Source organism: Euwallacea similis, chromosome 25 (genome assembly GCF_039881205.1).
Source record: "Euwallacea similis isolate ESF13 chromosome 25, ESF131.1, whole genome shotgun sequence".
NCBI lineage: Eukaryota > Metazoa > Arthropoda > Insecta > Coleoptera > Curculionidae > Euwallacea > Euwallacea similis.
The window spans coordinates 1,466,968-1,485,843 of NC_089633.1; the positions used below are offsets into that span (position 1 = coordinate 1,466,968).

Below are 18,876 nucleotides of genomic sequence, written 5' to 3' on the forward strand. Positions count from 1 at the left end.
TTCATGTACAGTGTCGCGCGACTATTCCTTCAAATCTAAACCAATCATCACCAGAAAAATGAAGATACAACAACAATGGGGATTGTTCTATGTAAATTATTGTAATAGGTACTAAAACTACGATGTTATCACTCAAGCGAGGAAAACCGCTGGGAGATTGTCCTTCTCCACGACACTGAGTAACGATGGAAATTGGTGTAAATCAAGAAACAAAGGAAATAGACCAGCCATGAAGCGTAAGCGTAAATAAAATGCATCTAGAGCAGAGAGAAACCAGTCCGGGTGATTTGTGACGCCAAGCAGGAATACACCACGCAGGATGTTGGTATTGTTGTTTTGTTCTCAATGGCGTAACGTTTCTTTTGAATAATCTACGGCTCACGCAAATCTGTTTCACGTAATTTCCTGGCAGGTCTACATACTAGTAGGCACCAAGAATGCAATCAAACCTGCAGCGTTTTGTATATCGCACCTATTTTCTTCTAAGTTATTAAAATTCGATTGGGACAACGCCACAATGGAAGGACACTGAAACATACATGAACTGCGCCTCAAAAAATATTAACATCCTCAAATGCTTGATTTTAACACCGTTTTAACACCATCGCAATTCAAATAGCATTTCTAGATTAAACCTCTGATCTGAACCTTCATGTAACTATGAGAATTTTGATTCAACTCTCAGAAATGTTGTGGTAATTTTGCTTAAAAGGGCATTACATGTTTAGTAGGCGATTTCCTCCACAATTTTCATTCGATAGACTCAGAAGGGACAAGAAAATAAAATATCTAATTTGGTCTGCTTAAACTCTTATTAAGATAATTTTTTTATGGTCAATTTAAGGAAAAAACTATATTAAATATCAAACAAAAAAAACGGCATTTTTTACACAGGGCATTACAAACCATTGTCTAAACGGGGGGGGGGGGGGGGGGGGGGGCTTTTTTTTTAGATCAACACCCTTCATGTATGTCCAGTTCTAATACTTTTAAATTCATGACAGGTGTTGATAGTCTGACCTTTTTCATTGTGGTCTTATCGAATGGAATAGGCTACTACGGGATCGAAATGCATACCTACACGCCTCCGGAGACATAAAAATCACATTTGGGAACCGTTGCGAAAATGATGTATGGGAGGGCGTAAAATGAGTAAAAACGACATCGATCATTCGGAAAGAGATCCTCGGAAATTGAGATCCGATGAAAAGCTTTTTTCGGAAAGGTGTCCGGTAACGCGGCTGAAAGGGCCGAAGGCGAATGGATCTTGCTATATGAGTATAGTTGCTAGGTGGCATGTGATATTTTCTTCAAAAGAGAATTTTTTATATAGGATGTAACACTAAAACAAAGAACGCCGGGAACAGATGTAGATTATAGTGAAAAGTTGGGGATATTCGGTAACACAAAACTAAATTTCCTTTTCTAATCAAAAAGGTACATCCAATAGGTATGTTGGGTTGTATTATGAAGTAGCTCGAACTTCACATGGGCGCATGCCTGACCTTTCCCTTAATTTTCGACAAAGTTTTCCTCTGCAGGCTGACTGGAAATTATCAAGAAGTTCATGATTGAAGAGTTATGGAAGGGTTTCGCATTTTGTCCTATAGGAATATACATTTTTTCCAGAAAAAGTGAATCTCCAACACAGCATTCACTGCACTACACGACTAACTCTAAAAATGAACATAAAAATTCGAACTGTCTACGACCACAGACGACTCGATGAATCGGCTGTTGACCGAGATTCCGGTTAATACCTTCAATTGTAAAGCATTTGCCTTCATGCGAAAACTCCTAGACCGTCTTCAAAACATGTAAGGTCCACGCAGGCGGCCGGCCTATATCACTCTGCTGTCTTTAAATAGGGTTTTTTGCCAAAAGCATTTCAACAAGAAGAATCAAAGAAGTCTAACTGGGTTAGGTACTATTTATTATGGGACGTCCTAGAAGGCTGAATTTGATGTACGTTGGCATGCATATTCCAAACATGATTTAAAACGTCATCCATGCGTCCCGAAAAGTAACCAAACGGTAGGGCAGCAGTTTTTTGATCGATAATGCCACAAAATGCTTTTTAATACTAAATTAATTAGAGATGAGCACGAATTATTATAATTCCTACATGACCTTAAAACGGTATTGACAGTAAATCTTGCTGAAATCTTAATCTGTTATTGACTATGAAAAAACATACGAGACACGGATTTCCTAAATCAGAACTCAAGTAAAGCAACAGAAATTTCCACGGTTTATTGGACGTTTCTCCGTTTTAGCAACTGTTACATTTTACAGCTGCACGAACAGTTACTGTAACACAATGTTCTGTTTGCGAGTAGTTCTGCTCCATCATCAATTGGCTTGACTTTAGAACCACAATAAAGGCGACATTTAAAAGAAAAAAGAGGACATTAATAAATCGAGCCTGAGGCTTCATGTCTTTGTTTGTGACAGATGCGGATTTGAATAACGTTTAAAATCAAAGATAACGGTTCCTACTTGAGCGCACATAACTGTTTTTTGACTTATTAAGATTCTGCCCCGAGATGAGCGGTTTCTTATAACGTAGACAACACACAGGACGCAATTATTCAATTATTATCCCCGAGTACGTTTACCTCGCGGGTGATTTCTCCACGCCACAGGCGATGGTAAACAGCGAAAGGGCCATTAAAACGCTCCCAGGATGATAATTAAAAGCAACTTCTTAATGGTTCGTCAGCTGTAAGTAATATTTAATAGCCGCGTTGCATGCGGACAAGTCCCACTAATGGCGGGCGAAAACGGACAAAAACGATCCGGGACCAATTTGAAAAACTCGTGTAATTGCCGGTCATGTAGACGGAAAAGTCTTAGGCTCTAGTTAGGGGCAAAATAAATTAGGTCTTTGACTGAATAATGATGAGGAAGACGACAGACAGAGTAACAACTTCAGACTTGCATAGAGAGAGAAAAAACCAGTTTTCTCATACCGTGGTTGATAGTATGATATAGCTCTGCCTCACACCGCGTGACAGTGAGATATGGGAATTATTTAATCTACTTCAAAAAATACATTCAGTGAACGGCTGAATTGTGGAATAAATTCTGTCAATTTCTATTTTTAAATGCGTATTTTTAAAGAAGACTTGACCCTTCCATAATCTCTAGCCACGAGTTAAAACAGCAGTACATTTTTTGCTCTCTAAAAAGAGATAAATTGGAAATTAATTTTATAGAGTGGACGAATGATTGTAATTATGGTAATTTTAATTAATATTCGAGCATTTCGATGAAATAATGTTGTAACTGTAATATTTTCTCATTTTTTCGTCGTTCAACTCATCATTATTTTCAAAGATCATGTGCGTAGGTCAATGTCTCTTTGAAAAATTCCACACACGGGGCGATCAAAGTATCTCATTTTCAAAGAAGTACTCCCCTTCTTATGCCGTGTTTAGGGACCCGCATCGGGTACGGCAACTTGACCGACTTTTTTTGACTGTCCTTGGTTTATTACAACGTATGGTAACATGTTAAACAAACGCAAAAAACATTCGTATACCATATTCCCGCCCTTAGTGAACAATGTGTGAATACTCAAATTCACCATTTTGCTTGCAGTTTTTGGAATATTCAGATTTATTCAATGGATGGAACCGTTAACGTCACTTCTGACATTCAAAAACCAGTTGACAGTGTGAAATCCGTACGCCATGCACCTTGGTAGATGTCCTCCTAATCTCTAGTTGCGCATGCTCATGTATATTTGATTGCATTTTATCACCAAGTTATTGTGGACTGTGCGTTGATGCTTACCCGTGACCGTTTGGGAACCTGGTGGCGCCAGGCGAGGTAGAGGTAGAGTACGGGGGTGGCGTGCCCGAGAGGGGCGCAGCCGCGGACGGAATGGCAGCAGGTTCGTAGTACTTCGTGTTCAGGGTGCGGTCGTCGATTTTGAGATCCGCGTTGTGCGCTTTGGACGCACTTTTGATGTCCATGAACGCCACCGTGCACGCCATCTGGACCTCGCCCGTCTTCTCCTCGGGTGTCCTTGGCAATATTTTAACACTCTGCACTCGACCATATCTGAAACCAAAATCAACCACTATAGTTGCGACTCAAAGAAAAAAAATCAAACGTGGCAACGCAGCTTTAGTGTTTTGTTTCTCCCCTCTCTGCAGCGGCAAACAAGCGAACATCGACGCTATCGAGGTTGCGCTGGCTGCGTTTGCGCAATGTGGCAACCTCACCCAGTTGTGAGAGCTACAGGCGACGTTGCCATATCACGACCAAATCTTGAATGTTTCCACAAAAGTATACGAAATTGCAAGCGCACTCTCAGTATTGATGTGCACACGGCGGCAATGCCGCTCTATTATACAAACAGACTATAGAACATTCGAGCAGTCACAGCTCGATACACTAGTCCGTAACAGTGTCTTGGAAATCTTAACTTTTTTAAGGTGCAAGAAGTGCTATTTTTAGTCTCAAGTTTCCTTTAGGATAATAATCAAAGACAACTTTATACTTTAATCAGGCAATTATGTGCTTTCTAATCGAATCGATAATGGATTATTGGGTGTGGCACCATGATGGAGTTGCAGATCATTTTTTCAGTGCTTTCTTTGGTTTTTATAGGTGTAACATCATTTTCAAGGATTGAGGATATATATCTCCTTAATAATTCCAGTGTCGAACCATAAAAGTAAAAAAAATCCATCGCCAGACATGTACGTTAATGCTGCGTCCCAAACCGCATTGCTAATTCAGTACAGTTATCGCATAAATTATTCCTGACCCGGAAATGTACGACCCGTAAGCGGCAACGCCGCCGCCGAGCAAAAAGGATTAACGTAACGGGGATCTGCAAGGGGGGAGTAGAGCAGATGAGGAATGGTGGGAGATTTGCGGTGTTGCCGGTATGTGCCGGAAAGAGGGAAATATGGGAATTTTTTCTATAAAATAAAATTAAGCAATAGCGTTTATGATCGTATAAGGGCGAATTGGAGAGAGGAGCTGAACGGCCTAAATATTTTTTTCCCAGAGAAATTTCAAATTTTATTACCATCACTCACACTATTACTTCATTTTATAAATCTAATTACTGGGTATTTATTTGTAAGTGAGCATGACCAGCATGGAAGTCCGCTCTTGAAGCTTCATTTAAGACCTGATACTTTTTGCCATAACTAATAAATAATTAATAGAAAGCTAATTAAGAGTTCTTATAACTGCGAGGATGATTCAATAGATACAACTAATCTGATTAGATAATGTTTCCTGGATTTTTTGGCAATCAACGCCATTTTTTTCCGTTCGTTTCCCCACAATTGTATATTCAGTTAAACTAAAAGACAAATCAATAGTTTTCAAATTCTAAACTAGAATTTCCTGTTCGACGAAACAGTATTCCACAGTTAACTTTGAACCATTACTATAATCAAAGCTGTAACATTATAGCACCATTGAAGCACTTACGATGTAACGAAGGAACTTGAAGCAATTCCAGCTACATTTATTAAACACACTTAACCGCAGTAATTAATTCGCAAGTTCTTATACAGTAGTTAAACAATAATTATTACATATTTGCTGTGCATGTGACGTGACCCGCCATATGCAGGGGTAATAACCCAAAATGGTGTCAATGTTTTTTTTTATTGTTTTCGATTCTTGCAATAATTTATTTCACGTTCGCTATTTATTATTGCCGCAACTCCGTCCACGCCCAATTAACAACAATGCTATTATGCTTATAGCACTAAAAATTCAAAAGTACTTTTGCTGCGTAGAACAAAGACATCTGTTGAAAAGTTTATCTAAAACATGCGCCATAAATTACGTATACGTCCCCAAAATATTTATTGTAATTAGCGAAAAGTTATTAACATAACATATCGCTTATCTGAAAAACGTGTTATAGCACTATCTGGAGAGCACTCAGCATGGCTACAGCGGAGATTAGCTGGCATTTAATAAATGATAGGGGAATATTAAAGGCAGTGAACACGTTCACAATGCTAGCAAATTGATTTTCGACTATGAGCAAACAAAATAACATTACGGAAACTTCGAGTTAAATATTCATAATGAACTAACAATTTTAATAGAAAGTTTCCAACTAAGGTAATTATGAGGCCAATGTAGGCATATTCAGTGCGTGGGCATTTTAAGTGTCGTTTCTATTGCGTTACATGGAACAAACAACTAGTTCTTGTTAAATTCGCTGAAAACCTCTTGTAATTTAAAGGGCCAAAGGAAGAAATTTCGCTACATAATATAGGACACCTTTGAAGCATTTTGATTGCATTAGTCAGTATCTTCTTAACGTAAAAATTACATTGCCTGGCTCTTTAGAGGGCAATGATACAATTACATAAATGTTTTCTTTGCAATTTTTTTTTTGCAATCTACTTGTGCAATTCTCTGCATCGACGAAATGCACTTTAATTAAACGTAAAATTACATTATTGCACTGTTCTGCAAGTTGTGCGATCAGCTGTGGAAATTCTGCATTGTCTCGAGTTTGTTGTTAAGTCAACGTTCCTTACCATAATTTATTCATTGCAGAAATGAAAATAATCGTATCTGTTTAACCTGAACTAACCAAGATAACTCACATTTTGATAAGGAGACGTTAACATTAAACCTTAACCCTGGGACAGAGAACAAAGTTGGAGGAATATACATATATGTATAGGAATGTGGAATGTTATAGGAATAAACTTTTTCAAAAAAAAAACGTTTAAGGGATTAAAAACTTTTTTAAATACGTACTTTTAACCTCTATCTTTCTACCACTGACGATAGCAGCAACAGCAACATTAATATTTTCGTGTACGTATATGAGATATAATTCTAGTTAATAAAATATAATAAAGTTAAAAAAGGTAAATTAACTTAAAAATGATTTTTATAGTAATACAGAGCTATTCCTCAAATTTTGATAAAATCCATTGTAAATTTATTACTAACCCTAAAAAGAACTTTAAATAACAAAATTTAAATTTTCTTTCGTTCAGCAAAAAATGCTTTTAGATCTACATTTAATAAATTTTTGTTTCATATTTATTATAAATATCAAAATCCCGCTTAACAGAAAACAAAGTATAAAAGACATGACTCAGAAGGCTCAAGTCGCGCACGTCCATTGTTTGGACTGGTGTAACAATGAGCTGTCTTATGAAACTTGCATCTAAATATACTATTTCTAAACCGTCAGAACGTGTAGGCAGAAAAAACAATCCCAATCTATACATATTACGTACTATTTATTTTCTTTCAATGGAATATATACTGAAAAATCTTAAAAAAAACATTTTCCAGAATACATCGTAGATCGTAAATGCAGTAAGGGATCATTGCGAAATTTAGATGTTTTAATTTTTGCAATTGAGGCAAGTAATGAAGTTTGTGACAGTCTATGCTTACTTAGCGCTATTCCTTTTGCAAAAAGAAGATTTGGTCCCTAAATTTCTCAATAACCGCTTATGAAAATATGGACTTTTATATTGTTCAGAAACGGTGTTTTCACATTTTAAATATGTAATAATATACATAGTGTTTCGTAAAAAAAATCAAGTTGGTGTCATTTCCATCTATAATTTCCTATATTCATTTGTTTTCTGACTACACATTCGAAGGTTAGAAAAGAAACTTTTCACTTTACTATTGACAACTTTTCCCCCGCTTAAATAATAAAATTGCGATGTAGGTAGGTGTAGGAAAGACGTTTGGAAAACCCCTGGTCAGCAGTGTTGTAAAAAGATTTCAAAACATGACTTAATTCTAAGCTTAATTCATTATTTATTCACAATACTGACTAACAGGTAGAGTGTGTAAAAGTTTAAGGCCGAACTAGGCTGAGAGATGCATGCGGCAAACGAAATTGGTTTCAAAGCAGTCTTGGCCAGGAAATTTTGATTAACCTGTCACCAATTTGTCAAAATGTAAGTCTGCACATTATATTTTGTAGATGAGATCATTACGGCGTAGCATTTCCTAATTATTCGCATCATATTTTACTGTTTTGAATTATTTTTTTATTGTGTAGGATCGGCAAAAAAAACCTACCAGACACCTCAATACAAATCAAGTCCGTGACACCGACTTATTTCCAATATTATTTTTCGTTTAATTTAGCAAGACAGCTCCGCGCTGCGGAAACTCGCCCAGACCTTCGCCGCAGCCTTAAATCAACAACGCATTGTTATTTCAATGGAAAACAACCTCCATTTTCCCTCATTTCCCGGCTCCAGGTCCTTATTGCCAGCAAAAACAACACGCCGACGTTTTCGTAACGAATAGTAGCGATGAGTCAGCTCAGGCGGCCATTAAAATTTGTGCCGTGCCTTGCGAAAGCAAGTGTCGCGCCACGTTGCCAAATCAAAAGAAAAATCGGACATATTAAACCCATACTTTGTCAAAATAAAATTCTTTCAATCAACTTGAGGAATGCCTTTCTCTCTCTCTAAACATTTCCAATACAGCCAACAAAGGAACATCAACGAACACAACCAAAACTAATTCACGGTTACCAAACGAAATGCGCTCATTTCGGTCGCAGCAGGTTCTGCTGCTGTTTCTCGTTATAAATCAAGCAAGCAGCGGAGTGACGTCACAAGCGAGGTAGAGGGAGGCGGCAACGTCGCAATGATAGTGGTCCGGATGGTTGAGGGGTGTGCCTCGGCACGAGGGGCGCGCAATACCCAGTTGGGCGACTGTTCCGCGGCCTAAAGGGGATACCCAGTTATATGATGGTAATAAATTTTTCTTCTTCTCCGTTGAACTAGTAGAGAAAGTAGGTTTGAGTGCGCTCGGGTCGGCAGCGAAAAGCAGTTTTAGGTCGTTGGATTTTTTCTCGATCTAGTAGGTAATGAAGATATGAGGATTTTTTTATATACGGGTTTCCGAGTGTACTGGTTCTTTTTAGATGAGAAAATGATGCTCAAAAACAGTGGTCATGTGGTGGTTTTATTTTGATGAAGGAACAGTTTTTAAGTCGATTATTCTATTCGATCACAAACTGTTCTTCCGAAAGACCTTTCCTTAAATAATGTCAAAAATAATCGTCCGAGAGAATAGTAAAATAAACATTTTGTTTTTGTGAAAATTGCTAGCTTAAGAGTAGTAAGTTACTAATCAACTTGGACTGATCTTTCCGTAATATCAGTTTGGCGTTATTATTCACAAACGCCTTACATATCAAATCCGACAACCCAATTCTTCATATCGATTAATTAGATCGTCAAATTCGATCATAGATCATATAATAGATTGTAAGCGTTAGAGAATTGGTATCCAAAATGATGGGATGAGCATCAGTCTACTGGACGTGAGACGCTGAGAGTGTTTTTAGACCGAAATTAATCCCTCTGTCTACGACCAAAAACAACCAGCTTTGGTTGCTTGAGCAGCCTCTGTCTATTAAGACATTATTCTGCGGAAAATTTTCTGAAAACTTCTCAAAAATTTAATGGAAAAGTACTGATTTAGTGCAGAGAGAAATGTACATCGTGAATAAAACTGGTTCTACAAAAGTACACAAACCTCCAAAAGTCTTTAAAAAAAAGGCAAAACTGTTTATTGTTTTATAACCGCAATAAGAAATGCCTTCCTTCCAGCATTGTGATTGACCAGAATTTTTTTTAAATTTTAGTTATAAAACATTTGATTAAGAATTAGGAGCTATCAACGAAAACTTATCCCTGCGCATTATTCCCTGGACATGCAACCTTTCCATGTATCTGTTTTTAGACCATTTAAAGAATATTTTAAGTTTAGGGCAAATGCGAGGGTCGTATCAAAATGTTAACTATCTACTATTTTCCAGAATTAAACTCGCTTACCAGAACGCGATGTCAAGATAAAACATTCTTTCGCCATTTTATACAACTGAGACACACCTTAAAAAGTGAAATCTTTTCAAATTGGTTCGGTTTTTCCAATGTCATGTGCAACAAATTGAGCCGATCCAGAAGAGGTTAGCTGTGAGATTATTAGTTTTTTGGAACCCAATGGATCTTCTAAAAGCTGGGAAAGTTTAGCAAATAAGTCATAACCTGAGGATGCGGTTCATGCACCAAAATCTAAGAAAATCACTATTATTTGGAACATCGGAATAGTTCTTGAACGAGTGAGACCCACTCCAAAATCAAAACCAGAAAAAGCAGCTACCGGTGCACCAACAAACAGACTAATAATAACACGTACATAACTTATTATTTATTTAGGAAACTAATTGGCCGCAACTTCGTCATGATTTCCTTTATTTTATTTATGATAGCCATGGAAATGAATGAAACGTCATCATTGATATCATGATTTAAGGCGTTGTAGTTTTGTGTTTTAGGTTTAATTGCTTGTGTTAGGTAAGTTTTTTGCAAATGTTTCGCTGTGCGCTTTAGAATTTGAACTTGACGTTCGGGTCAAAATAATATACCTCATAACCTTGATGTAAACATATAACATTTGGTTCCGTTCATAAATAATTATAGCAGTACTCTATTATTGTCTTACGTAACGCTTGTTCGACATACAGAGGGATTATAAAACATTTGTCATGTGTTATTCTGTTTCATGTCATGATTCAATTACTGTCATCGAGGTTGAAGTTTTGAAATACGTTATTTGGATACTTCCAACAATACTCCCATGAATGGCTGCGTTCATGTGTCATTGTCAGCATCACGTTACGAGAGATTCAAAGCTCACTTGCAACAAATTTAAAAAAAAAGTGATTTAAACAAAGAGAAATTTTATCACTTTGTCCAGTCAAGATAAACTCTTTTACTATCAAGGATATCAAAGTGAATCAAAAAACAAAACGTCAGAAAAGACTTCAAAATTCAGAGGAAAAAAACACCAATGTTCACTTCGCCCCATATAACATGATCATGGATGTATGTATACAACACGTATTTATATAAAAACGTAAATTTGTATTGAGATTCTTTAGAAATGGGCCTATAATTAAATTTTAAAAAATCTCAAAAATCGTTTAATAGATTTATAAGTATTTTAACAACAACGTTGTGGCATATTTTTAATGGTGTATTAATTTTGTTCAGGGGATCTCGGTGAGGAGTAAAAATATAAAATTTGTATATTTTATTTTCCTTTAAAATCTACTTGAATGCATTCTCCTATTTGTCAACTCATGTCTCTCCAAATAAACTTTGCCCAGATAAATATTTGTAATACGTCATAACACACTCAACCTCTTTTAAAATTTAGTCTGGTTGAGATACCGATTTATTAGTTAATATTCTCAAAAAGCTTCCTAGTGTTGCTTATGCATACGACCTGTAATATCGATATTAACAAATGATCGAAAATGAATTGGTGAAAAGAGGCAACGCTATGTACCAATCCCATTCTATGGGTCTATTTTCGTGTAGTCTACGTGACTCGGGTGAACGCTCTTCCAAAGTAATCCAAAAATGATGTAGTCCGATTTTGTCACAGTTGCCAACTAATCCAGAATGAATAACAGATCAAGTACCTGCCAAAAAGTTAGTACGTTTACTATCTGTGAAGTAACTGAAATAATTAATTATTATCACCTTCGGAGGTAACCTTAGAAAATGCAAACGAGTTGGATAAATATTGGCTTGAAACCAAACCAATCCAAATACGACAAAAATATCTCTTCCAAAATTTCAAGGTGCTGTCCCCTCTATTTTGTAAATACGTAATTGATGACATTAACGAAAAAAAAAACAAAAACAGCGCGATGATGTAATGTTGATGTGTAATAACAAAAATAAATAAGGTACGAGTGTGGAGTATAATCAAGCCATTTTTTATCAGGGACTTGTATCAAACAGGCAGTACGCAAAATCTGTAGAAAATCTAAAATCTTCTCCCGAATTCTCAAAAATAAGTCGAGTTTTCTCATATAGAAATTCTCAAACATATCTCCAGAACTTCTTCAATCCTTCGGAATCAAAAAAAAACTGTGGCAATTTGAAAAACTTTAGGAACTTGAAAATATCTTTGGGATAATTTTTATACAGGATTCCCCACATTAGCTTATGCACTGGGCAAATAAATTTTTTTATTGGACTAACGTATGACTAATTCTATGGGATTTATTATCAATTTAGATAATCATTCAATTTTTAAATATCGTATCTTTTAAATTCCCTCCATTAACTTCAATGCAATTTTAAATTCTAAGTTCAAAATTTTACATTACCCGGTGAAACAAATCTCCGTCTATTCTTACAATTTCATTTCGTATCCGCTCTTTCAGATACAGAATTGTTGCTGGAAGACTCAAAAACAATTATTTTTAAAATGTTTATCCCTTCTTGTTCGTTATTGGAGTGAAAATTCTTGGGAAGTGTTTACCAAAAAAACTCCACAACGCAAAGGTCGTTGTTTGGTGTGGTGTAGCAACAATTCTGGAGCTAAAAGATTGGATACGAAATGAAATTGCAAGAATAGATTGAGATTTACTACACCGGATGATGCAAAATTTTGAACTTGAAGTAAAAAATTGCGTTGAAGTTATGGAAGGCATTTAGAAGAGATGATTTTTAAAAATTGAATAATTATCTAAATTAATAATAAATCCCAAAGAATTAGCTATATATTAGTCCAATAGAAATGTTTTACTTTGATTAGAAAGTTTTTATTTGACTTTTAAAATGTGTAGTGTAATATGAGGAACCCTGAAAAATTATAATAAAATTATGATAAGCGATCACATTCATCTTTAATTATAAACATTCACTATTTGCCTGCCCACTCAAAGATTCAAAATTGCTTTTTCGATGGCCAATGATGATGTCACAACATGTTGTGATGACATTCTCTTGCAATAGCAATAGGCCCTCCTACAGATTATTTAGCCATATTTGGCTATTGACATCCGTGATGTAGATTTGAAAACTTGTTGGGATTTTCGAGACTTTTTCACTGAATTAAGTGCGAAGAGAACGATGGATAAGTACTGGTTCGTTAAGAAAAGCTTTAAATTACGTTCATTTGCTATTAAATCAGAATCAAACATTTAGGAAACAAATTGTACAGGGCATAATTACATTGTTGATTGTTATGTAGTGGTAAGGCAACCAAAACCATGACGTGAAAGGTATGCAATGGTCAAATAATAAGGAATCCAAAATTGAGCCGATTTAAAAAGACATGCAGACGATACAGTGCTCCCATACTATTGCTACAATAACACACATTCTTTGTTCAACATGAAAAACTCGGGAAAAAATCTAAACTGAAAATATACTCAATGTAATGACTAACATTCATAACAACTTTTCCTTTAAACAATGTCTTGGAATTGTGTATGTTCCTATTGTTCCTTCGCCTATAAGAATATAGAGCAGAAAATTTGAGCCCCATTGCCTGCGTAGTTGCCATCCTCACGCATCGTTGATTAAACAGTTTTTTCCTAGTTTGTAGACATTTTTATGGACGTATAGAAAGGCGGAATAAAATTAGATTGCTTTCAACCAGAAACGGAATAATTACTTCTAGGTTTTTAAGCAACAAGAACGCGTCCGCAATGGAGAAGCTGAAGCATGTTGGTTGAGTCTTAAAAACCAACATTTTGCCCGAAAAGTTTCTCCCTTTAGAAAGCATAGTACTATCATACTTTTAGTTACAGACAAGAAATAGGTAGAAACACTCCCCTGCATACTAAACCCCTGGTTCGGTCCTGTCACACAAAAGAAGAAAAGATTGCGCTAATAAATTTGAGTTTTTGCCTGTCGAGGGGTAACCCAACACGTTTTCAAACTTTCGATTCTTTTGTCTGGGATCTTGGAGATGATATTTCAAGAGCATTATCGCGACCAATCGTGAAGAGAAGAACAATAAATTCGAGGATGCTGAAAGTTCCTACCAGGAAGAACGAATCGAATTATTGGCGAAGGACAAATACAGGTAGGTGAAAGAGTGATTATCAACAAACATTTTTGACTCTAGAATGATGTGGTGGAAAAATACCCAAATGTGTAGACGTATCATCACGCGAAACAAAGGACAAAAAAAATTTCTCATACGAATTGAAAATCTTAATTTTACGAGTTGTACGACACAACAAAATTGCATTTTATTGATAACATTTTTTTGACGTTGCCCCTACAGATAATTTTTACTGGAAATAGAGATAAATGGCCTCGTGATAACCTCATTTCGCAATGGGGAGAAAAAGCATGAAATTGGTCAGTCTTCTAATAAATTACAGTGCAATTTAATATTCTTTAGTTGGTATACGTCTTGTAAGAGAGTAAGAATGTGTAAATAACCTGTGAAAATAAATTATGATAATATTAAGCAAGATGACCTGAAACTCATAAGTTAATTAAAGGTACCTGAACAACATCATAATATACCATGTTCAAACTGAATATAAATACTGTTGCTAAATATTTATGTATAACTTGATAAAACTGTCAGTGTCCTTTGAAAATCATTTTAACCACATTTCCTGTGAATTTGAATGCTGTAACAAATTTCCATTTTAAAGTTTTTGGTAATAGTTACTTGCCTGTACAAGGGTGAAAGAGACCACGCGTGCATGCAAAATTTAAGGACTGATGTCAAGCAGAAGAGGCCTCAATTTGGTCAAGGGCACAATTCTTCTTTCGACCCGTGGTATGTACTACGTTTCGCAAGCATTTGATATTTTTAAAATCTTCTACATAGCAGAAGAACCAATATTTTACCTAGTTGTTTAATTAAATGCGATTAAAAAAATTAACATGTGTTATTTTTACTGCACAGCCCGGTACAAAGACGACGGGCGTTATTGTACTATAACTTTAGGAAACGTTGCCGTCAACGACAAATTGTAAAAATAAAACTAGTGGTTTCCGCCGTGAAAACTAAGATCTAAACAAACAGTTTTGACTTATTAATTCGTGACAACTTGATTATTGATTTTTTAAAATATTTGAGATCATGTAAGTGGTTCAGACCCACTGTTAGTGCCTTGTTAGTGTAATTTTACGTGGAAGACCGTATTTTCTTTTACATTTAATGTAATTTAGATTTTGCAACAGATACTCAAAATCGTCCTCTGTTCCAACATAGAGATGTATAAATTGAGAAAACCTGATTTATACCTCTTCATTAATTTTTATATGAAAAACATATTTTTTCTTATATTTTGAGTAAATTTAGATCTTGTAAAAATTATTTAACACAATGTGCAAATATTTAATCTTAAAAATGTACAAACTGACGAGAATAGAATTTTCTAAATTGACCAAATTTACGTGTGTCGATAAAAAAAATAATTTTTTTTTTTTTTTAAATCCGGAAATTTAAAATCCGAAAAATTTTCCGACCATTAAGGTTAGATATCTGCTCCAGTTATATGAAAATGAATACCCAAATCAAAACCAAGAAATTATACTCCTTTCATATGCTCTGAACATTCTTATACTCATATACAGAGTAAGTCAATTTGAAGTTGAGTTTAAAGACAACATTCAAAAGAAATTTTTATTTTAAGGAAAACATGTCAATAAGGGCATTCTCACGCTAAGTTGTCTTATCAATGGACTATCTTAAAAATCTGTGAAATCCTGTAACAAGTCGTAAGAAGAAAACGATTAAAAAAACAAAAAAACCTTGAAAAATTCTAAAACTTTAACATCACATACTTTGTGTTAAAATATCTCACGTTGTATATTTTTTAAATTTCCAGAAGACCTTCATGAGCGGTCAAGAACTGAAACTCCGGAATCTCGTTTTAAACTCCTTGAATATTTAAACTTTCTAAAGTTTAAATTGTTGAGAGTTGGAGAGAATGAAACCAATTTCTATCCATTTGTATCTTCACAATGAATAATAATTTAACTGGATTCCACATGACAGTGAAACAATTTCCTCAACATCAACGAAATATTTAATAAACTCCACATGGAGCATTTTCCCACTTTTCGTCTGGTTGCAAACAGATAAATGCAAACTTTCTCTGAAACTTTTCGTTTATCAGCATTAACTATCCATTGATGACCAAGTTGCCCTTGTTTTTGTAGATAAATTTAATCAGTACTAACTTGCGGCTTGTAAACTAGTTGGGCACTGTGCCAGGAAAATAAAAGAAAGGATTTTGAAAATTTATTGAACAGGAAAATATAGATGTAAGATCTAAATATTGAGTATTGAAGGTGAATCATTATTATTAAACTGACACAGGTTGAGAATGAATAAGATTATTCACAAATATTTATATTGCTTTGGCCAAACTATTAACAAAGGTTTTTGATTATTTCGTATCAAGAATAGTTGTAAGTCAGATAGCAGTAAAATAACGAGAAAAATTTGGAATCTTTGTCTCCAAATTATAAACATTTTTAGATATGTATATTCTACCTATAAGTAAACCTATTTATCTGTCACTTGATCTAATGATGTCTAATATTCTTTCCAACAATGGAACGCTTAAAATCAATGTTTAATTATCCATTTTATTATTAGCCACAGTTAATGCAGCCATTCAGCTTATTACCAATGAATAACAATTTATTTCAGACGAGGTTTGAGAATAAATTCAGCTCATTGTGACACATATTACAATTTCTAGTTTTTAAACTGGTTTTTAGGATTTTCCCATAGATTTTGAATGCAAAAACACCTATTGTTTTACCCATTAATGACACTTATAATTTATAACGTTTGAGGACGCAACTTGAGACGTAATGACCATTCATTCGATTTTCTTGACAGCTCCCAAGCATCCCAAGCTATGATAATACATTTTCATAGAACGGGAACGTCAAATTTTAACTGAATCGATGAATATTCATATTCCAGAATCATTTTTGAACTTATTATAATTACAATTATGTTATTTAAATTAATACATGTTCTTTTATTATTATACTGTGTGTCTACTTACGTTGGAATCATATGGGATTTTTTTTATTATTTATTTTACGAAAAAAGTTATTCTTCATAAAAAGTTCTGCATGGTCTCAAACCTAAAATGAAATAATGAAACATGAATTTTTTAGAGCAGTATACTAGCTTTCTTAAAAATAAAAATTTTACTCAAGGAAATATTATTGTTAGTTTCAATAATTTACATTTCTCTTGGCTGTTGAAAACACAACTTTTCGTCTCTAACATGTTTTCATAACAATTGCACAATTTAAATACGTATTAATATGTAACAATAATTTATTTTGCTAATAGAAAAAGGTGAGAAGTTAACAATTTGTGTAACTATGTAGCAATATTTACTTTAGTTTTAAGTCATTTCATTAGTGCCTCCACATCGTCACCGTCTCTTTCAAAATATTTAATCGTTTTTTTGGTAAATTTCCTTCATACATTCATTATCATATTTAGAATAATTTCCTGACATGCTCCCAAAATGATCCTCTCCAAATAGTTAACATCGTGAAACGGTCTGTGCTGGTAGAGCAAGGTTTCTGATGTAAACAAAGCTATAAAAAACAATCCATAGAAGTTAAATCAGGAGATCTAGCAAGTCAAAAAATAGTTTGATGTCTGTGAGTTACTTTTCCATTGAATATATTTTGAAGATATTTTCTAATAGCTAATATACTGTGATATGAGGCAAGGTTTTGTTAGAACCAATTTTTCCGTCATTCTTGTAAGGGATAAACATTCTGACATATATCAAACTTCATTGTCAACAACGATGAAATGTATTGACAGAGAGAAGTGGCTACGTCAAGGGACTAGTGGAATTACTTAAAACTAAAGTAAATCATTCTACATAGTTATATAAAAATTTCTTAACTCTTTGTCTTATCCTATTAACAAAATAAATCATTGTTATGCATTAATTACCTATTTAAATTGCGCAATTGGTATGAGAACATATCAAGAGACAAAAAGTTATCATGTTCTCAATAAACAAAAGGTAAATGTGCATTATTGAAATTAACAAAAATAAAATTTTCTTGTGTAAAATTGATATTTTTAAGAAAGCTGATATATGATTCCAAAAATTATATGTTTGATTATTGCATTTTAGGTTTAAGATTATGCACAAATTTTTATGAAGAATACTTTTTTTTCGTAAAATTAAAAAGTTTCCCATATGAATTCAACTTAAGTAGACACCCTGTAGATGGAATTACGAATAAATTTTGTAATAAAAACATGAATCCTTAGGGTCAGCATTTACGTCTTTAAGTCCCTTAAAAATCGCAAGATATAGGAACGTCTGATCAAAATGTTTCTCAAGATTAGCTGACTAAAGCTGTTTTAAATTCAATTGCAAATTGTAGATTTTTTAAGCGTCGTTTTAAAAGTGTATTGGAATGAGTTTATTTAAAAGTAAAACAGTTAAAACCTCGATTAACACATTAAAAAATTTTCTGAATATTACTTTTTACAATAACTAATACGACACTCAAGGGATTGATACGCAGTAATAGGTAAAGATAAACGGTTCGCATATTCCTATTTTAGTTTTCTTATATCTGCCAAACATCACTCACTTTAAATAAACTGCTCGTCATCCGAAATTAATTCAAATACTTTTTGATTCATTTTTAATTCAATTAAATAAATCTCGTATTTTCAAAATGCATTTGACTATGTACGCCTTGCACTCTTTCGGCGCCAATTTAATCATTTTTTTTGCCGAAATATTGATCTTTAACTTTAATGTTTTACAGTTGTGTTACTTTGATGTAAAGGACCCATGTGTAAAACATAAAATTTCTAGTTAGTATCAGAGTTCGTAAAACAAAATTAGTTTATTCTAATATGAAAATGCTACGATACATGAAGCGTCTATTTTACTTCTTGCTCTGAAGAAATACATGCTAAATCTTAAAAACCACCTTAGGCCCGGGTGCATACCTTCAGTTTAAACTTCATCTAAAGTTAATTTCAAGATTGCAAGAGATAATCTCTAAGATATATGTCAAATGTGGA

The 18,876-nt window shown here is 34.3% G+C and overlaps 1 protein-coding gene across 3 annotated transcripts in view; it reads right to left on the bottom strand.

Annotated features, from left to right (window-relative positions):
• Window positions 1–18,876, bottom strand: part of spen (split ends) — a 69,463-nt gene that overhangs the window by 22,952 nt on the left and 27,635 nt on the right. For all 3 annotated transcript variants that reach the window (XM_066402245.1, XM_066402243.1, XM_066402244.1), the window contains exon 2: window positions 3,799–4,068. In XM_066402245.1, the coding sequence (XP_066258342.1) occupies window positions 3,799–4,068 (270 nt within the window). The remainder of the gene's footprint in view (window positions 1–3,798; window positions 4,069–18,876) is intronic.